This window comes from Oreochromis niloticus, linkage group LG3 (genome assembly GCF_001858045.2).
Source record: "Oreochromis niloticus isolate F11D_XX linkage group LG3, O_niloticus_UMD_NMBU, whole genome shotgun sequence".
Lineage (NCBI taxonomy): Eukaryota > Metazoa > Chordata > Actinopteri > Cichliformes > Cichlidae > Oreochromis > Oreochromis niloticus.
This window is the reverse complement of record NC_031967.2, coordinates 71356261-71378020: the sequence shown is the minus strand read 5'-3', so window position 1 is coordinate 71378020 and position 21760 is coordinate 71356261. Positions and strand designations below refer to the sequence as shown.

Sequence of the window (21760 nt, the reverse complement as noted above, 5' to 3'; positions counted from 1 at the left end):
TGAGCTAAAGTTAAAGAAAGGAATTAAATTCCATCTTGCTATGTCGTCCTTTATTTTTTTATGTACAGGTAAATAATTCTGTTCAAATAATTTTGTAAGATCTTTTGATAGGTTGATGCCTAGGTATTTAAAAGACTCTGTTTGCCATGCCAAGGGGTAACTACTTTTTATTTCTTCTGGTGGGCTATAATTATATGAGAGTAGCTGGGTTTTACCAATATTGATTTTGTACCCAGATAATTGGCCGTATTGTTCGAATGAGTGCATCAATTTAGGTAAAGAGTACGTTGGGTGTCCCAGATAGACCAGAATATCATCCGCGTAACAGGCCAATTTATATTCCGTCCCTTTAATAATGATTCCCTTGATGTCTTTGTTTTGTCTAATGAATTGAGCTAGTGGTTCCAAATATAATGCGAAGAGTAATGGTGACCATGCACAACCCTGTCTGGTACCCCTTTCTAGGGTAAAGCTGTTAGATAAATATCCATTGATTTTAATCCTAGCGGTAGGGTTGTCATATAGTGCCTGTATAGTTTTAATAGTTGTATCATGGAAGCCAAATTTGTATAATACCCTGTAGAGAAAATTCCAATTGACGGAATCAAAGGCTTTTTCAGCGTCTACGCTTATCACAATTGCTTTAATTTTGTTTTTTTGTATATGGTCCATAATATGTAGTGTCTTTCGTATGTTGTCTTGTGTTTGGCGTTGATGTATGAAACCTGTCTGGTCGTTATGTATCAATGTTGGTAGAAACTCTTCTAATCGTTTGGCCATAATAGACGTATAGAGTTTATAGTCCACATTAAGAACGGAAATTGGCCTATAAGATCCACAGTCCATTTTATCCTTGCCTTCTTTTGGTATGGCTGAAATTATTGCCTCCTTCCAACTGGATGGCGTTTGTGCCTTTTTCAAAGCCCAGTTCAATGCGGGAAGTAGAACAGGTATTAATTCTTTTTTAAATTCTTTATACCACTCTGCGGTGTAACCATCAGATCCTGGTGACTTGCTTAATTTGAGCCTACTAATTGCAGCTTTTAATTCTTCTTCAGTTATATCCGCTGTCATTGTTTGGTTTTGTTCTTCATCGAGAGTGGGCAGATCTAGGGAATTCAGAAAGCTGTCCACCTGAGTTACCGTCCCACCAGGGACTTCAGAATATAGGGTTTTATAGAATATTTCAAAAGCTTCCTGAATTTCATTTAATTTATTTTTTATCACTTTTGTTCTTGGGTCCCTAATTTTATGAATTGTATTTTCCGCTATCTGTTTTTTCAGTTTCCATGCCAGTATTTTCGTAGATTTAGAGCCGCTTTCATAGTGTCTCTGTTTCAGAAACATTAGATTTTTCTTAATTTCTTGTGAGGCTAGATTATTAATTTCATTCCTAATATTTTTAATTTCTCTTAATGTATCCTGTGCAGAATCTATTTTATGTTTTCTTTCTAGTTCCTTTAGTTTGTTTTTTAGGTCTTCTAATTTCCTATTCCTATTTTTTTTCTTGAATGAGGATGTTGCTATAATTTTCCCTCTTAGTACGGCCTTCAAAGTATCCCATAGTACGGGAGGTGAGACCTCTCCAGTATCATTGAGCTCTAAGAAGAGACTGATTTCTGATTTAATTTGTGCCTTAAAGGATGGTCATTTAACAGGCTTGAGTTCAGTTTCCATGTATTATTTTTAAACCGTAGGTCAAAATCAATAGATAAATATATTGGTGCATGGTCACTTAAATCTATTGTCCCGATTCCACAAGTATGTATTTTATGCTTATCTTCTCCAGCATATTGTAAAGTAACCACTGACCTGATTGCCAGTAATACAGTCTGTATGTCCAGTTAAATGGGCAGCTGTGACTCAGAACCAGTCGCAGTTAAAAGCCCATCTGTGGGCACACAAGGAAGGATACACAGCTTGAAGGAGAATGTAACAGATACATAAGGATGGGACCCTCGATACTGACGCTTCAAGACTGTGTCGATTTTCCTAATTACAGATGTTTTAAAACACTTCTTTAATGACTGTGAGCAGCAGCTGTGTTATTGTCACTGTGACAGGGAGACACTCTCAGACACAGCGCTCATGTCAGCTTGTTCTCATGCAGGAGGATCAGGAGCTCCATGTTTGTCTTTATGTTTGAATCATGATGTGTTTGTGCCATCAGAGTCTGTCATGAGTACTCAGGGTTTCACAGCAGCTCTTCTGAATGCTGACGAGGACTCCAACCTCATGTTTCACCTCTCTGAGCTTCTGATGTCTGTGAACACTCGTGTTTCTTCTCTGGGCTCATCTGGACAAAAACACCTTTCTGTGTTTGGCTCCAGCCTCATTCTAACTGACAGGAAGTGTGTTATCCATGAGCTGCACTTCTTTGAGAAAGTTTCCTGCTGTGTTTCCTGTCTGTGGACAAACACGAGTGTTTCAGCTGAGGACTTGGTTCCTTCCACCTGTCCATACAGGACATCACGCTGTCTTTTTGATTTTTCTGACTCGTGTATTATGAGCTAAATGTATCCTGATACACACAGAGATGGATGAGCAGAGGTCACATGATGAAAGAAAAAACATGGAGTCTCTGATTTATTTAGATATTTATTGATGAATGCAAACAAACCCTGACCCTGAACCATCGTCGAGCTTTCACAGAACAAACCTGATCACATGACCTGCTGACGCAGACCCAAACAGTGAAAAGCTCCATGGCAACAACAACAAACAGCCTCACATATGTTAACAGAGGCTGTTAGAAGCACAGAGTCTTTACAGTCTTTCTCCTGTTTGTACACAGATCTCTTTGATTTATAAAGAAAAACAATGAAACAGCTTCTAAAAGTTTGACATCAAAGCAAATCTAATGTCTGTCACCAAATCCCAGCAGATTCTTCACCAGGATGTCACAGTTTTCATGGTTCATACAAACTAAGGAATCATTTAGAACAGTTTCAAACATCAACTGATTGAATCCATGAATCTGAAAACGTGTTTGTGAGTGAAAGAGACAGACATGTACAGACTGAACTATCTGTTCAACAGTCAGAGTGTTTCTCTAACAGGAGACACTCTTTACACTCCACTCAGCACAGGGACACTGAGGAACCAGACCAGAACATAAACCCAGGATAAAGAGTTTGAGTGAATGTGGTGTTGAAGGTGTGGAGGTGGATCAGAGTGTCAGAGGAGACTCTGTAGAAGGACAGAGTGCCAGCAGGACAGTCCACATACACTGCTACTCTGTTAGAGACAGAGGAGGAGGAGGAGGAGCAGATGGATGTTACTCTGTTATCATGGAGGACAGACTGAGGAGCACCATTATTGCAATACAGACTCCAGGACTGATCATTCCATCCAAACACACAGTCATAACTGTCTCCTTTCCTTCTGATGCTTCTGTAACTCACTGATATATAAACGATTCCTCTCCACTCGACCTCCCAGTAACAGCGACCAGTCAGACCATTTCTACACAGCAGCTGATAAACATCAAATCTGTCTGGATGATCAGGATATGACTGAACCTCCTCCACACGTGTCACCTTTCTGTTGTTGTCAGACAGTTGGAGCTTTGTGTTCACTGTGTTTGTGTCGATTGTGAGTTGACAGGAATCTGATGGAGAACAAACACAATCCAGCTGCAGTTATTGATCCATCATCTGTTCATTGATTGACACTTTGATGATGACTCCTGACATAAGAATGATGAAGATGGTTGAATGTGTGCTGCTTTGTTTTCATGAATCCCATTAAAAACACACTTACACTTCCTCAGACCTGGTCTCAACCATCGGACTCCAGCAGGCTCCACCCTGAAAGGAGGAGGGGGGTCAGAGCAGCACAGTCAGCATGCACACATGGACATTACATGGCTCTCATACACATGAACATTCACAGTGTTCATCAAAGTGAAAGCCCGGGGGAATGAATTGTCTGTGGTGTCTGTTATTTTGTTAACAACACTCTGTATCATCTGCCTGAAGGAAGAAATGTGAACAGTTTATCTCCATGATGTGAAAGGTCTGTAGAGATGTTTTGATGCATTCTCAATCATCCAGGAAAGTAAATCTCCAAAAGTTGATTCTGTTCATCTGGACGTAGCGTTTTGTGGGAGAAACGTTTCGTCACTCATCCAAGTGACTTCTTCAGTCTCAGCTGACTGCAGGTTTCCCCAATCTTATAAACAGTACATTTGCATAATGACTGAAACCAGCCCACTGAAGGAACAATGGGCTGGGAGGTCAGTTCCTTACTCATAATTATGCAAATTCTCATGACCATTGATCAACAACCACTGATCAAAGACCACTGATCAATGGCCATGAGTACCATTCACAGAGAGTTGGGGAATGGCTGCAATCACAGCGTTGTAAGATGGTGAAAGATGTACCCTTAGGCCCCCTCCTCCATTCAGAGATGGTCTTACCCTTTTCACGTAAATGGCCTCCTTGACTCCGCGCTCAAACCAGCGTTCCTCCCTGTCCAGGATGTGTACATCCTCATCATTGAAAGAGTGTCCACTGGCCTGTAGGTGTAAATAAACTGCAGAGTCCTGGCCTGACGAGGTAGCTCTTCTGTGTTGTGCCATCCGCTTCGCCAGAGGTTGTTTGGTTTCCCCAATGTATAAATCCTGGCAATCCTTCTGGCACTTAACAGCGTACACTATGTTACTCTGTTTGTGTCGGGGGACCTGATCCTTGGAGTGGACCAATCGACCGGACCTCATACCACAGGCTCTACCCAGGAGAGTATACACCAAGTCTGTATGGTTTACCGAAAATACATAAGCAAGGTGCACCTTTAAGACCAATTGTCTGCATGATCAACTCTGTCACCTATAACATCTCCAAGTTTCTGGCTTCCATCCTCAACCCGCTGGTGGGCAGCTCTGAACACCACATCCAGAACACCCTGGATTTTGTTGAGAAGGTGAGAGATGTCGTGATGGAGGCAGATGAAACTATGGTCTCGTACGACGTTACATCTCTCTTCACTTGCATCCCAGGTAGGAAGCATTGGAGGTAGTCCGTAAGAGATTACAGGATGACACCAACCTCAGCAACAGGACCACTCTCAGTATTGACCAAGTGTGTTTGAACTGTGTCTTCATTCCACCTACTTCACATACAAGGGTCAGTTCTACAGGCAGAAACATGGGTGTGCCATGGGCTCCCCAGTTTCACCCATCGTGGCCAATTTGTACATGGAAGAAGTGGAAAAGAGGGCTTTGCTATCCTACCCTGGAACACCACCAAGCCATTGGTTCAGATATGTGGATGACACCTGGGTGAAAATCAAATCTCAGGACGTACTACACTTCACGGATCACATTAACTCGGTGGGCCGACACATCCAGTTCACCAGGGAGGATATGAAAAGTGGCAGGTTAGCTTTCTTAGACTGTGAGATTTCCATCAGTAATGGGGGACATCTAAAAGCTGACGTGTACCGTAAATCTACTCATACGGATCAGTATCTAAGGTTTGACTCTCATCATCCACTGGAGCACAAACTGGGTGTCATCAGGACGCTACAACACAGAGCGAACACCATCCCCACTGACACAGCGGCCAGGGAGGCAGAAGAACAGCACATCAAGAAGGCCCTGAGTAAATGTGGTTATCCCAGCTGGACTTTTGTCAAAGCGGGAAAGGCATCTAAAGAAAGCTCCAGCCGATCCAGGAGAGAAGGACAACCGCTGCCTAAGAGAAAACCTGTAGTAATCCCGTACATGTCAGGAGTATCGGAACAGTTGAGACGCATTTTTTCTAAACACCGGGTCTCTGTGGCTTTTAAACCCCAAAACACGCTGTGCCAAAAACTGGTCCACCCCAAGGATCGGGTCCCCCGACACAAACAGAGTAACATAGTGTACGCTGTTAAGTGCCAGAAGGATTGCCAGGATTTATACATCGGGGAAACCAAACAACCTCTGGCGAAGCGGATGGCACAACACAGAAGAGCTACCTCGTCAGGCCAGGACTCTGCAGTCTATTTACACCTACAGGCCAGTGGACACTCTTTCAATGATGAGGATGTACACATCCTGGACAGGGAAGAACGCTGGTTTGAGCGCGGAGTCAAGGAGGCCATTTACGTGAAAAGGGAAAGACCATCTCTGAATGGAGGAGGGGGCCTAAGGGTACATCTGTCACCATCTTACAATGCTGTGATTGCAGCCATTCCCCAACTCTCTGTGAATGGTACTCATGGCCATTGATCAGTGTTCTTTGATCAGTGGGTTTTGGTCAGTGATTGTTGATCAATGGTCATGGGAATTTGCATAATTATGATTAAGGAACTGACCTCCCAGCCCATTGTTCCTTCAGTGGGCTGGTTTCAGTTATTATGCAAACGTATTGTTTGTAAGATTGGGGAAACCTGCAGTCAGCTGAGACTGAAGAAGTCACTTGGATGAGTGACGAAACGTTTCTACCACAAAACGCTACGTCCAGATGAACAGATTCAACTTTTGGAGATCTGTAGAGATGTGTTTGTCCCCCATTCTGGACCTTTACAGGTCCTGGATGGAGGAAAGACAGCACAGATGAGCCTCTCTAAAGACCTTATTGTCTGGCCCCGTCATGCTTCATGACGGAGGCCAAGCAGACAGTGATTGATGGAAACGGGACAGACTGGATGATGCCATTTCTCCAGACTGCACAGGATTATATCTTTGGATTAGTTCTGACACATTCATCAACACCATATCTCCAGTCATTGGAGGAAATATCACAGGAGAAAAAATGCAAATTTTTACTGGAAAAACATGTTTAACCAATCATTTTGTACATTTTAAAAAATGATGCACAAGTTTTGCAAACAACTATTTCCCTAAAAATGCAGCCGAGGCCTCAGGAGGTTTTTATATAAGCATTTCAAACTATTTACAGAACAATCAGCTGTTCTGCATCAAATAAGAAGCCACACAAATGATTTGTGCCACTGCAAAAAATAGTTTGTGTCACTATAAGACAGAGGAGAACAGCACAGGGATAAACCTGCAGGTCTGACAGCAGGAGGTGGATCACTCCTGTTTTCCATGTGGAGACGGCGTTTACACTGCAATCTGCCTTTGGTGGCTGTAAGGCAGTAACTGTGACGTTCACTATAGAACTGACACACAACCACTACACTACACACCAACTACACACTAACTACAGCCTCCAAACACACTAAACATCACAAATCTCTCACATCTCTCTCTCTCAACATTACATGGCTCTCATACTGTTAGACACTGAGCTCAAAGCATGGTTCCACTGTTTTGGTTACATGAATATGCACAGGTTCATATACATATGCCATCTTACATAGGCATGCATGTGAACAAAGAGTACCAGTCTGTGCACAGTGTGTGTGTGTGTGTGTGTGTGTGTGTGTGTGAGTTTGATATGTGACCCTGTGAAGACTCCTCAAGCTGGTGCTAGGAGCACAGCGGTCCACCTAAACAAAAGGCTCTTATACTTAAACAGATACAGAGTAGGTGTCCTCCTATAGTAAACTACTTGGATTATTTTTCTTAAAAGGTCAGAGAGATAAGATGGAGCTAATCCATTCAGAGATTTAAAGACAATCAACAAAATCTAGAAGTCGATTCTATGACGTACTGGTAACCAGTGTAAAAAGCTGGTTTCAATAACAGAATTTATTTGTTTCTCAAATGAGAAAGAGCTATCGAGAAACACTCCTAAATCTTTAGCAAACAGAGTCCTGAACTTTTCCATTGAGCCAAGGTCAACATTATCCGATAATTCTAACACTATTTTCCCTTTCCTTATAACAATGTGAACAGCTAGTGCTAGGTAGGGTGATGTTAGCAGCTAATGCTATTTTGATGTGAATTAGCATTATGCGCTAATGCCAACACTGTTTTCCCTTGGTCTATAACAATGGGAGCAGCTAATGCTAACACTATTTTCCCCTGCAGTATAACAATGTGAGCGGCTAATGCTAAGTAGGCCGCAATTAGCACCTATGTCTAATTTAAGGCAAATACGCATTAGAACCTAATGCTCATATCGTTTGATTTGCTTTATAACAATAGCTGTGTCCAAATTCATGGGCTGCATCCTCCTGAGGCCGCATTTGTAGGCCGATTACGTCACAGCGACGCACCGAAGGCTGTCCAAATCCGTGGACTCCTCCAAATGCAGCCGACATTCCTTTTCCCCGAATTTGAAGGATGGGTCGGGTGTGTCCTTTGTGGCCCACCATATCCCAGAATTCATAGCTCGGCCCAGCCAAACTCTAGTTTCCAGCAATGGCGGCCGCTACTAAGTTTTAAAATTACTCTTATTAATCTTTCTGGGTCACAAAATAAACTTTTAACATATTTTCAGGCGAGAATGTGGGTGTGTAAACTTCAAATATCTGCTCAGTTTATCAAGACATTGCATATTTGCAAAAGTGCTTCGACGTTTTCGGAGACGTCTGCTACCCACCAGCTCGATAGCTAGCCGAGACCTCGAGGGTCACTGAAGCCGCAGAGGACGGCACAACTCCCGGCACATCATTTTCAGATCACCACGGACTTTCGCTACTCAGGTTAAACGTAATATACAAGTCACTTAGACAACCTAAAAATGTTATTGTTTGTCTTTTTTCAGTGTTTTATTTGTTCGTGAGTAAATCGGTTTGGCTGAAATTAAAGTTATTAGATTAGATAAAATAAAACTTTTTTAATCCTCCGGGTGGGTTTGTTAATACTAACTTTTCCCTCGCATTATAACAATGTGAGCAGCTAATGCTAAGAAGGCTGCCGTTATTAGCTAATGCTAATTTGATACAAGTTAGCATTATCCGATAACACTAACAATGTTTTTTTATAATTTTTAACACGCTAATGCTAACACTCTTTTCCATTGCGTTATAACAATGTGAGCAGCTAATGGGAAGTAGGCTGCCGTTATTAGCTAATGCTACTTTTAGGTGGATATGCATTGGCAGCTAATGCTAATACCATATTTTTTGCATTATAACGATGTGAGTTAATGCTAAGCAGGCTGCCGTTATTAGCTAATGCTAATTTGTAATGAATAAGCATTATCCACTAATGCTAACAATGTTTTTTCTTACTTTTTAACAATATCCGTAGCTAATGCTAACACTATTTTCATTTCAATTAAGACTATTTAGCACTATTTAACTTCATTTAGCATTAAGAAGTTAATGCTAAATAGGCTGCCATTAGTGGCTAATGCTAATTGTCAGTAGATAAGCATTGGCAGCTAATGCTAATACCATATTTTCTTGCATTATAACGATGTGAGCAGCTAATGCTAAGTAGGTTGCCGTCATTAGCTAATGCTAATTTGAGGTGAATTAGCATTATCTGCTAATGCTAACAATTTTTTTTCTTACTTTTTAACAATACGAGTAGATAATGCTAACACAATTTTTCTTTCAATTTTAACAATGTGAGCAGCTAATGCTAACACTCTTTTCCCCTGCGATGTGTAGAGTTAATGCTAAGTAGGACGCCATTAGTGAGTAATTCTAATTTTAGATGAATAAGCATTAGCAGCAAATACTCGTACCATTTTCCTTTGCTTTATAAGAATGACAGCAGCTAATGATAAGAAGGCTACCGTTATTAACTAATGCTAATTTGATGTGAATTAGCATTATGCGCTAATGCTAACACCGTTTTCCCTTGGTTTATAACAATGGGAGCAGTTAATGCTAACACTATTTTCGCCTGCAGTATAACAATGTGAGCAGCTAATGCTAAGTAGGCTGCAATTAGCACCTACGGCTAATTTAAGGCAAATATGCATTAGAACCTAATGTTCATATCGTTTTCCTTTGCTTTATAACAATAACAATAACAATGTGTAGAGTTAATGCTTAATTGCTTTCTACAATGTGAGAAGCTAATGCTAAGTAGGCCACTTTGCTCTGCTCAGGATTTGTGTGATCATGATCCACTCTGACAAACTCTACATTCACAGCTGAATTGTCAATAAATGTGTTCTCAAGTACATATTTTTTGTTATTGTTGTCAAACAACAGAATGAGAATGAAATATTGATTTTAACACGGCCCATTAGCAGCATTAGCTTATCAGAGTTTCCAGTATTTAAGCTTCCATTTCCAAATGTTAGCTGCTCCTGTCTGTCTCTTTGTCACACACACAGACTGAAATGATTCACAGCCTTGTTTCATCCTTCTATCAGTGTCACTGACTGTCACTGTGACTGTGGACATACAGCATGGGAAACATACACATGGCTGACACTTTATTAAGGCACACAGTCGCCACTATCTCAGGTACACCTCTGACCTAATAAAGGGTATCTAAAGTTGTCTCTATCCAAATATTTATGGACCTAACTTTTAATGAAACTCTCAACATGACTTATCAGTTCTCATTAATGTTCCAGCAAACAGACTCCTTGGAGACCCCCTACATAAATATCCATGTACTATCCAACTAGACTAGTGTGTCTGTCCCTGAAAATATTCCTGAATGTGTGATTGTTCATGTCTCATCTGCAGGAAACAAACAGGAAGTGAGTGAAGGACACAGGAAATGTTTCCAGCTCTTCCTCCTCTATCAGACATTCTCTCCATACCTGAGAGTGTCCAGTCTCCAGCCTGGATCCTTCAGTCCTGCCGACAGCATTCCTGAATCACCTGGATGATTGTAGCTCAGGTCCAGCTCTCTCAGATGGGAGGGGTTGGAGCTCAGAGCTGAGGCCAGAGAAGTACAGCCTTCCTCTGTGATCAGACAGCCTGACAAACTGCAGACACACAAAACAACAATCCATCTTTTAATGATCATTTTCTGTTTGTCACAATAACATCTATCCATGTACATCCATTCAATGTAACTTTTAAATAAGTGACAATTGCCAACAGACAACAACAGTCATCTCAAGCTGTTTAACAGTGTAAGGTAACAGCCTCCAATATTAGAGAGAAAGCCCCAACCATCAAGCTTTATCAAAAAGGAAAGTTTGAAGCTGATCTTCAAAGGAGAGAGGGTGTCTGTCTGTTAGATTAGTCCAAAGTAAAGTCGGAAGTGCAAATGTTGAAAAACTATCCAAAAGTTATTTCTAAATCTGATATTAAACTGTTTAAATGGTGAAAAAAGCTGTAAAGAAAACAGAAAGAGTCAATAAAAGCCTCTTTAGAGGGTCACCACTTTAAAACTCAGACATTTAAACTGGTGATTCTCCTTCTCTGCTCCATTTCCTGTCTAGACTTCCTGTTCCTAGGAGGGATTTGATTGGCTGAACGTCCTTTTAGCCTTTCTTTAGTTCTTTGGGTGCTAATCAAAGAGGAAAACACACGAGTCATGTGACGTGACGGGATTGACAAACTATGGTGCTGTTTGCAAGCTTAGCTTTGCAGAGCCAAGAAGATCTCTTAAACAGGGATGAGACGCTCCACACTGACGTTTCCACACTTTGGAGCTTCTGAAGTGCAGATGTTTGGAAACGCTGCTCCAACGCGTGGTTCAAACACTCAGATCACATGACCTCAGCTGCCACAGGTGGCATACGTGCTGCTTCCATGTTAGCATGTTAGCTTCAACAGGTGGTCAGTGTGAGAGCAGAAGATGATATCAGTGACATCCAAACAAGGAAGGAAGAGACTGTTGAAGGCAGCGAGCTGTGACTGCTGTGAACAGTGTTCTCACACTATTTTCTCCCTGTCTCAACATACATGACACTGTTTCAGCTGCAACACACCACAAACACCTTTATACAACTAAATATACTGAGAGCACACTGCTGTGGTTGCTGTGGTAACCATCCATATATCCAGCTGTTTGGGGCCGAGTCTGCTTCCTCATCCTTGGGAAAAAACCCTCAAAGTTTGATGTGTTTTTGACTTGACGCTTGTTGGGATTTGGTTTCAGTTCAGTTCAGTTCATTTTTATTTCAAACATGTGCATTCACAGTCATTACAAAATATAATTCCATTCTTTTGTTTGAAAAGGAGTAGGCAGAAGTATACACTTATTAGTCCCTACCCCCTCAAATTTTACCTCTAATTGATTTAATTTTCTTTTAGCCTTTGTCAGGAAGAGAAATATTTTACTGCTATTATTGGCTGCTATTTTTATAATCATCATTACCATTTCATGATTGAGAGTGATGTTGCATTCAGATGCATTCAGATGTTCAAATATATTGGTATTATATTAGTCTTTATTACAGGTTCAGTGAGAACCACTTTAAATGGTTGAGTTGAATCTATAATTTTAAAGGTTTTTGAATGTTTTTATATTCTTACACATAGTCTTCAGTGGGTGAGAGACGGAGTTGCAGGCTGACAGGAAACATGTGAAACTGAAAGCAGACTCTGAATGCAAGTACTGTGAGTAGGATATGAAACTGTATTAAGCTTTTAGTAGAGGCTTTTGATTAAAACATTTATTCAAACATATATACACGAGAGCGGCTTCTGTCTCTCTGTCTGGGGAAGGTCAGGAGATATTCGGCAGGTGAAATGGGGTGCGATTGTGGTTAGCACATAGACATACACGTAACCACACATACACTTAGTTAGAGGGATCACTGATAGGGGAAAGTTCAAATTGTTTTGCTTAGGGTTGCTTTTAGACTATATTAGGAGGAGCAAACATATTGGCAGATCTGAGAAGGAAAAACCTGTGTTATGAAAATGATTTTAATCTTTTATACATGATTGCATTTGAGCTTATTAAAGAGCTGTGGCTCCTGGTCAAGTGAAGGTCAGAAACTCTTGGCGGGTGTTAATGATCAGCCAATACAAGCTGAGGGGGACAGGAGCTCTGAAAGGAATTGCAACACACCTGCTTACATGACATATGCCTGGAGTTATTTTTATCTTTTATTACTTATATCCTTTAGAGCTAAGATTTAAGTTTGTATCATTTATCACTTATATCCTTTTAAGTAAGTTTTAAGGTTCATTTATGTTCAGTTTAAGTAAGTTTCCTTCATGGTTTGAGTATCATCATTTGAGTGTGACATTTAGTCCAGAAGTCACTCATAGTTTAGCTGTGTATGAGCTCAGGCCTTATGTCTGGCTATGACAGAGGTGTGAGGTGAGCTGGTGGCAGGAGAGGTCATGACACCTACATAGCCTACACACCAGGCACACACACACTCACGCACACACGTACACACCATAGTAGATTGACTTGAGTAGGTGAAAAGTTAAGATGTATTTTCGCTGCAAGTGCCAGTCGTGCCGGCATATTGTCAGATGCTTACAGGAAGTGCACCAGATGTCCCAGAGAGAAGCGACAGCGAAGACGAGCTGAGGGGAAGCACCGACCCGAAGACAATGTTCTTTTTAAAACTATGTTAAAGGTTGTTGACAGAACATTAGTGGTTTTGAGTTGACGTATGCTGTATTGTGTCTGAGAGGGGGGGAAGCAGTATCACCCCCAACCCTATAAAACCTTTGTGCTGACTATTGTAAGTTCAGTTCGACGCTGAAATCTGCATAGCGGTCGGACTCACACATGTGTTCATTAAAATGCCGTCTAATTGCACCCGGCTGGATCTGTGGTTATTTTTAGATTCCTTCTCTCAACATTTGAACCCTAACACCTTAAATTAAACAAACTACATATAAAGTAACAGTAACCAAAGACTAAACAAACAAACAAACAATTATAAAACAAATAAACAAGCACCACCACAATATAGCTACTTTCATTTACATAAGGACTGAGTGGGAATGTTTGCAGATTCACAAATTATAAGATAAACAAACGAAAACACTATTACGAACAACATTACCGCCCTGGGTTAACCCTGTTTTCTTCATTCTTATATTCTTATATTATTTTTATTTGTTGTTCTACACACTGTGAAACAAAGCTAGAAGCCACTGAGGTACAGTGGGGGACTCAAACCCAGGGCCCAATCTGCTCCAACAACAGTCAGAAGGATTTTATTAAGTCTCATTTTCTGTTCATTAGGAAAACATCAATAATGAAGAGAACATGTTTATAGAGGCCCATTTAGACCGATGACAACAGTCCATTCACACTTACCTCCACCTTTTTTAAATGTGAGTAAACACATCATGGTTCTGGTGCTGATGTGGTATCTGGGACAGGTGATGATGATTTTGAACTCAGTCTGAGGTTTGATTACACTGAACCTGCACTGCTTTCTCCTCTTTATGACACATTTATACCCAAAGTCTCAGCTGGATAACAAAGAACGAGGAAAAACACATTTGTTGAGAGAATTGTTAACAAATGTGGTGAGAGTGTTGTAATTGTTACAGACAGAACTATGATTTATATGTGTTTGACTGATGTTAACACAGCTACACAAACACCTGAAACTGATCAAATACAACCCAACATATTAAACATGAATATGTTCCAGTTACCACAACTTATATAACTTATACTGAGGGTTCATTATGCTCAGTGTCTCAATACTGGCATGTTGAATAGAAACAAAGATCAAATTGTTGAAGTTAACCACTATAATGAATCAGAAAATAGAATAACAGTGATTCTAATAACAGCCTCACTTTGTAAAGAGTCTGACCTTGGATGTGAGTGTGTGGTGCAGGATGTGGGTGAAAGTTACACAGATTATGGGGATCAGAGCATCTTTAGGCCTGACTGTGCTCATCCTACCTCCAACCTTTCCTCACCACTAAATCAGCATTAGCTCATTGTAGGTTAGTTACATAATCAAAGTCATTTCATTAGTTTTTGTCATTTTTACCATTTTTTTTTTGCTCCTGCTGGATTTCTCCATTACAATTTCATGGAGCCCCATGCTCCTGGTACCGGGGGCAAAAGGAGGAGATCCCGTTTAATCGGTTATAACACAAGTCCCGACATGTGTGGTATCCACAGAAATCTCAGCTAAAATCTCATAGAAACCATTTCTACAACCACCAAACACAACGAAAACGAGCCATGATTAAAAGAGCGGTTACGTAAATGTGCAAAACAAAACCGAACCAGAAATTCTCCAGACTTCATGTAACCGGCTAAAGAAAGGCTAGTTAGCTTCCAGAGCTATCGCTGATTCCAAACACCAAGTTTCACCGCACTCTGACTAAAATTCACTGGAAGAGCCGCAAAAGAAAACCACAAAAATACCCAGCGGCGCAAATGCGCTAAAACACAAACTGGCTTACCGTCCCGATTTCCTCCCTAATTTTTGCCGATAGCATCGTGATTATCGGCAGCTACCACTGCTAACTAGCCGAATCAGAACCACATCCGTCAATAACCACCATTATAGGCCCAGCTACGGACACGTGACTGGACAGATGCCACATGCAGTCAATTTGGGCCCACGTGGGGTTTGGCCTTGCAACTTCTGATTGGTTGAAGTGATGTGGACATGGCATCGTACTGTGATCCTGTTGGATCAAACGATTAAAAAGAGTCAATCATGTAAATTGGCCAAAAGAAACCAAAGTTACAGAGTTTAAAAAGGGCCAGAGGCCAATTAAACACTGCATGTGTAAAAAAAAAAAAAAGCCCATGTAAATGTGTGGTATGGGCAGGACTTTGTGCCATCACAAACTCAATATGAGTAAGTTAAATGTGAATCTGAATTTCTTAATTTGCATAAAAACTTTTAAACTGAATTTGAACGAATTTAAAGCTGAAATAGGCAAATAGCTTTGATTTGATTAGATTCATGTTTCAGCTCAGACTGACAGAAATATTTGAACTGCTGCTGTGTTAAAGGGAACACTGCTGTTAAAAAGCACCTGATTTGTTTCTGCACACTGAATGTTGCACTTCTCATACTGCAGTACTATTAAAATAAGTACACAATACACTACTTTTGAACTGATGATTGAATGTCGCTGTAACAATGCCATTAATGGTGATTCAAAGTGTTCATGGTTGCCCAGCACTACAAATGATTGTACAAGTGTGGCTGATCCACTTTCTAATGTGTGTGTAGCCCACACTGTGTGTCACTGTGTCACAATTGAGTCTATGTATCCAGGTTCTATGAGGAGAACAGGATATAGTGAATTAGTCCAGCAGCTTAACACTAGAATTACTGAGCCTTTTTTCCCTGGTGCAAGTCCCTACTACTAGATTTACTGGCCTGCGCAAATTTGCGTAAATTCCCCCCGACCTTAACACCTCTTGGCACCCCGCTGAGATTTTCACAGGTCGTCAGCTCCATTGTTCTCCTGCTTTTGTTGTGCAAACACACCCTCCCCCAACCCCTAACCATGAGAGATTCAAGTTTTTCCTTCCCTGCAAGGCTACTTTCCTTCCTTACCTGTCTGCATGCCTGTCCATAAACATATATACACAGAGTTGTACATATATTTATATATTTATATAGCCACACCTTATATAATATGCATAAAGTCTAGTTATACACACAGACACATCTATATCATATATACACACACACACATATATATATGTATATATATATATATGTGTGTGTGTGTGTGTGTGTGTGTGTGTGTGTGTGTATATATACACACACACACACACACACACACACACACACGTAGATAGATAGATATGTGTGTGTGTGTGTATACATACACCAATATTTTTTAATACACGTGTCCATATTTATGTTTCCAGATTATTTGTATAGTGCACTTTCTATACTGTGCTCTGTCCACTTTTTTGCAATGACAATGCAGATTTTCCACTTGTGGGACAAATAAATGCAGATTTGCTGTGTGTGTGTGTGTGTGTGTGTGTGTGTGTGTGTGTGTGTTTGTGTTTGTGCAACATTGGCATTTGTTTACTTAGATCCAAGGCAGGCCAAACCTCTGTGTTACAACCTACATACAAAAGACAGACATTCACAATATATGGGTACACAAGTCTGTTTTATTTCAAAGTGTTACAAACTTTGAAACGAACCATTTCTTGCAGCTGGCAACAACGGTCGTGCATTCAGTATAGTTGTGACTTCCGCAAAAAATGTGGTCAAAATCTCATGAGTAAGTTGAAGCATTTCTATCAGGCATTTCTGAAAGTTGTAACACAGAGGTTTGGCCTGCCTTGGATCTGAGCAACTCTGAGTGAGCAAATGCAAATGTGCCAGGCCTCAAGGACAATGGGTGGTTTGCACAACAAAAGCTGTAGGAGAAACAAGCTGACGACCTGTGAAAATCTCAGCAGGGGTGCTTAACACCTCGGGACTTGCACCAGAAAATAAAAAAGCCAGTAATTCTAGGGGGTGTTGGGTTTAGGGAAGTTACGCAAATTTGCGCAGGATAGTAAACCTAGTGTTAAAGTCTGACTCCATCCTCCATTTTAGATAACTCACACCAACAACTGAATAGCTTTGCCTTTGTGTAGCTGACACTTCATTTTAATGTCCTTCTATTCTGGTTCATCTGGTTTCAGTTTCTATAAGCACACAGGTTTCATCAGTGACTCTATGACCTCAGTAATCTTTGCTGGGCCTTAATGCTCTGAACAAAGCTGCACATCACAAGACTAAATAGAAATGAATCAGTCTTTCATTTCTCACTTCTGTTTGACTCCAGCTCTCAATGTCCCACCATAACCCATGGAAAGAATTACTGTCCATCCGGGCTGGGATGGGATCATAAAATTATTTGAAAGAAGACAGAAATGTCCCATAGACAGCAAGTGCAGTGGTAGAGACCAGGTACACAGAGAAACGGGGAGCTGTATTTAAATGCAAGCGTGTCAGGAAAGAGTGAAAACAAAGTGAGCAGCATCTGGTTGCATTTCAGTGATATTGGAAACCACAAAGCTGAGTGCAGAATTTATATAGGACATATACAGGAGAAGCTGAGAGTGAAACTGATAAAATTAGGAGCTGGCTAAAGTGATACCCATTTTTATTTTCACCCATTTTCCAATGTGGAGGACAAAATGTTTCAAACTTGTCCAGGTCTTAAACCTTACATGTGCTCATCCTAATAGTAGTAAATGGATAAAAATAAGGCTTTTATGCAAACACTGAATATAAATTGCTGCCTTTAAAAAGACTAAATGTACAGTTCAGTATTGAATAGTACATAAAATAAACTATATACAAAGTGTGTTTAAATGGCATAGATGCAGAAATGTGTGCATATTGCACAGAGCCACGGCTCAGTGTCTGAATGAGTCTCACAGACCTGAATGTGCTGTTGAAGCCGTTTATAATTATAACGTATAATTCTTAACTGGTTTGATCTGCTACTTACCACAAGCAACCAGACGTAGAAGGTTTTGAACTTTTAACTATATTTTCTTACGTTTTACAACTTTTCTTACTGTTAAAAACCTCCATTCATACTATACAAAGCAATTAGATGTGTGGTATCTAAAGAAATATCAGAATCTCAGCTAAAAGGTCACAAAACCATCTCAACAACCAACAAACAGCTAAAACAGCAGGTGAACAGACCCCACAAAAAGATGTAAACACAAAGTGCGGATCCCCCTGATCATCTGTTTTTTTAAACATGAAGCGTAGTTTTGGACTTTCATTTACTGCTGGTTCAGTGAATTTTGGTTGGACAGTGATGAAACCTGCAGTCTCAGAATCTGTGAGAAGTCTGCTTTCAGCACGCAACAGCATTGTTGTGTTGTGTGCTGTGGATTCACCTCTGCAAACTCATCACTATTTTCACCATTCAGGTTTCTACTTACACAATAACAAAACAGGAAGCAGTTCCCAGGAACTGCTTCCTGTTTTAGAACTTTTCAACATAAGAGTATGTTGCACTTTAGAAGACCTCCACATCTCCTCTTAGTAGAGGGCTGCCTTATTATTAATTTGCTAATTCTGTCAGTTGATGAATAAACAATGCTTGATCTCACCTGAGAGTTTCCAGTGTACAGTGTGGACTCTTCAGTCCTTCAGACAGAAGCTTCACGCCTGAATCCTTCAGGTTAATGTTACTCAGGTCCAGCTGTCTCAGATTAGAGGTCTGAGAGCTGAGACCTGAGGCCAGAGCGTCACAGCTTCTCTCTGACAGGTCACAGTGACTCAGTCTGAAAAATAACAGATAAACCATTAAAAAAGACACGTTTGGTGAAGTGTAATGAGATACTATTATTTTTAGCAATATTTAATCTTGTTTTTGTCAGGAAAGTGAGCACTGATGCAGAGCAACGTGTGGAGAGAATCAGAGGAGAAGAAGAGAGAACAGCAGTAAAGCAACACTGAATTGTTCAGTGTGCTTTTGATATCAACAAAATGTGTCAAATTTCTTTATTTTATATTCGTTTTAGTAGAATTGATGATTATCACTTAGATAACAACCACAGGCCAGATCTACATGAAACTTTGGTAACAGTTACACCCAGAAATATTTCAGAAATGTGGACAATTTCTGCTGCAATGTATTCAGTATTGAACAAACTGAGCACTGATGATCACTTAATAGTTTTATAGATTTTAGTTGTTCCCACCTGATCTGTGTTAACTAGAATAAACATTTAAAAAGTAAAGGTATGATCACATATGTACTTACGGAGCTTTGTTTGAGGCTTTGACCACTGGCAGCAGCCTCAGAAAACCCTTTTTAAAGGCTCATGTTCTCACTTAGATCATCTATTTCTACTTACATTTCTTCCTGGGAGAAATGGGGATTACTTTGAAAGCAGGAACTGTTTTCCCCAATAAGCAGCCCTGGATTGTTAAATCACTCAAACATGTTCTCAGGCAGAAGAAGTTGTCTTGTTATGAGGGAGAGAAGAAAAAGATTGAGACACATAAACGAGAGAGATAAAGAAGCTAAAATCAGGTCTAAAGTAAAGCAGAGGATGAGCTGAATAAAGGACACTCAAGGCTGGCTTGGAAAGCAATGAAGTCCATGGTGGGGATGCAGAACAAGGACAAAGATGAATGTGATGCTGAATCAGCAGAAGACTTGGACTCATTTGATTCCAGCTTTGATATCATTGATTTCAATGCAGAGCTTTGTGATTTTAGGAAAGGGCTGGTAGCTCTGAGAGTGACACTGAGGAGGTGTCTGTGAAGGTTCGCAGTCATCTAAAGAGCTTAGAAAAAAGGCATCTGAACTTCTTTAAGTTTCTTGAAGATGTTTCACCTCTCATCCAAGAAGCTTCTTTATTTCTAGGGTCAAATGGTGGAGAGTCCCAGATTTAAGCCCTGTGGGAGAGTCCGCCAAGGGGGTCATGATGACCCCTGTTGACCCTCTACCGAATCACACAAGCCAAGGTGTGAAAATGGGCGTAGATCAAAATAAGCCAAGGTTGCGGAGAGCTCATTGTGAAACCTAGCCCCACCCTATCATGTGATTTCTTGAGGTTAGCCTCTGTACAAACAGACTTCAGCCATATGAGAGTGTGTGTGAGTGAATGAGAGCACACACAGGACACTCTGATCTGTGAATGTGTGTGACTCAGTGAAAAAGGGGATTGTACTGGATATACTGTGACTGACAAACAGAGTTTAAAGAGAAAGGTGTTTGGATTAAAATGGATTATGTTAAAGTGAACGTGCTACTGAAATCTGAACTGACTGAAATGTGAAGGGAAGACAAGTGTGGATTTAGAGTGTGGGACGACTCTCCACAGTCTTTGTGGAGATCCACATTCTGCATACTACCTGTGAGAAGCTGCACACATTTCTCCTCCAAATCCACTGAGCAGCTGCTCGTGGTGGTATTAGCTTCATGTGTGCATGTTAGCATTAAGCCTCGGTCACACTTTGCTGTGGACACAGTCACGGACAGCTGGACACGTGATGGCCGAGTTGTCCTTTCTGTTAAACTTCTTTGAGGTGAACTTGAAGCTGCTGCTTGGGGCACATGCACAGCTGGTTATTGTACTGGAAATGTTCTGCAGACGAGTGCACGCGCTCACAACAAAGCTCAGTGTGGACGACGCTGTGTGCGCTCCAATGCTGATTGGTTGTAAAGTGGGCGAGAACAGGGAAGAGAGCGAGAACAGGGAAGAGGGCGACAGCAGCGTTCAGCACAAACATGGAGGATCAAAGAAGAAGAACAGATGGAGAACTGAAGCTCTAATGGGCTCAGCCTTTATCTCCAAAGAAACAAGGCTGATCATGGAGACTCAGCAGGTCAGCTGATCTGTGGACAGCAGCAGCATCTTTAACTAAGTGTGAGAGGTGAGCAGTCTTTGGAAGCCTTTACTGTCTGATAGTGATGTTTAAACCATGACTCACAGCAGGATTTGGATCATTATTTTGCTTTTCTTCTATTATTATGTTTAGCTTCTGCTTCACAGATGTTCTCTGAAATGTTTCCCACTGTGGGACAAACAGTTTCTTCATGAAGGAGGTCTCCTGTGGAGTCCATCTGTGATAATATGTTAAACACTGAATTATGATTCATATCTGAATGTACTGACTGTTAATCAATGATGAGAACATAATCAGTAAATGTAAAGATTGTCATGGTCCTGGGTCAGTGACCCAGTGTTTTTGGTTTTGTACCTTTTCTTTTGATTTCATTACGAAGTATGACTTTCCAGTTTGGCAGTACTTCCTGAGTTCTTGTTTTTAGGTTTTGTTATTTGGTCTCCCAGGGTTTATTCTGTGCTTGCTCTTCTCTGTGCTCCTGTCTGTCCATGGTGTTATTTTGTCTGCTCATGAGTCTGCGTATGTTAAGTTCTGTGTCTCGTGTGGATCTCTCTGTCTGTCGTGTACTTCCTGTTTTACTTTGTAGGTCTGTGCCTTATGTCTGTGCCTTCAGCTTTGTGCTCTTCCTGTCTCGTCAGTGTAATCAGCGTCAGCCGTGTCTCCCAGCTGTTTTCTCTTAGCTCCCTTCACCTCTTGTATTTAGTGTCTGCGTCTTCCACTACTCGTTGTCGCGTCGTACCCTCATGTTA

General features: G+C 40.8%; 1 protein-coding gene across 1 annotated transcript in view; it reads right to left on the bottom strand.

Annotated features, from left to right (window-relative positions):
- Positions 1-3080: 3080 nt before the first annotated feature.
- The window catches only part of LOC109196943 (NLR family CARD domain-containing protein 3-like), a 54340-nt gene continuing 35660 nt past the window's right edge, over positions 3081-21760 (bottom strand). The window contains exons 7-8 of the mRNA XM_019351591.1: positions 3763-3809; positions 3081-3610 (exon numbers count right to left, since the gene is read on the bottom strand). Coding sequence (XP_019207136.1) covers positions 3081-3610; positions 3763-3809 — 577 coding nt within the window. The remainder of the gene's footprint in view (positions 3611-3762; positions 3810-21760) is intronic.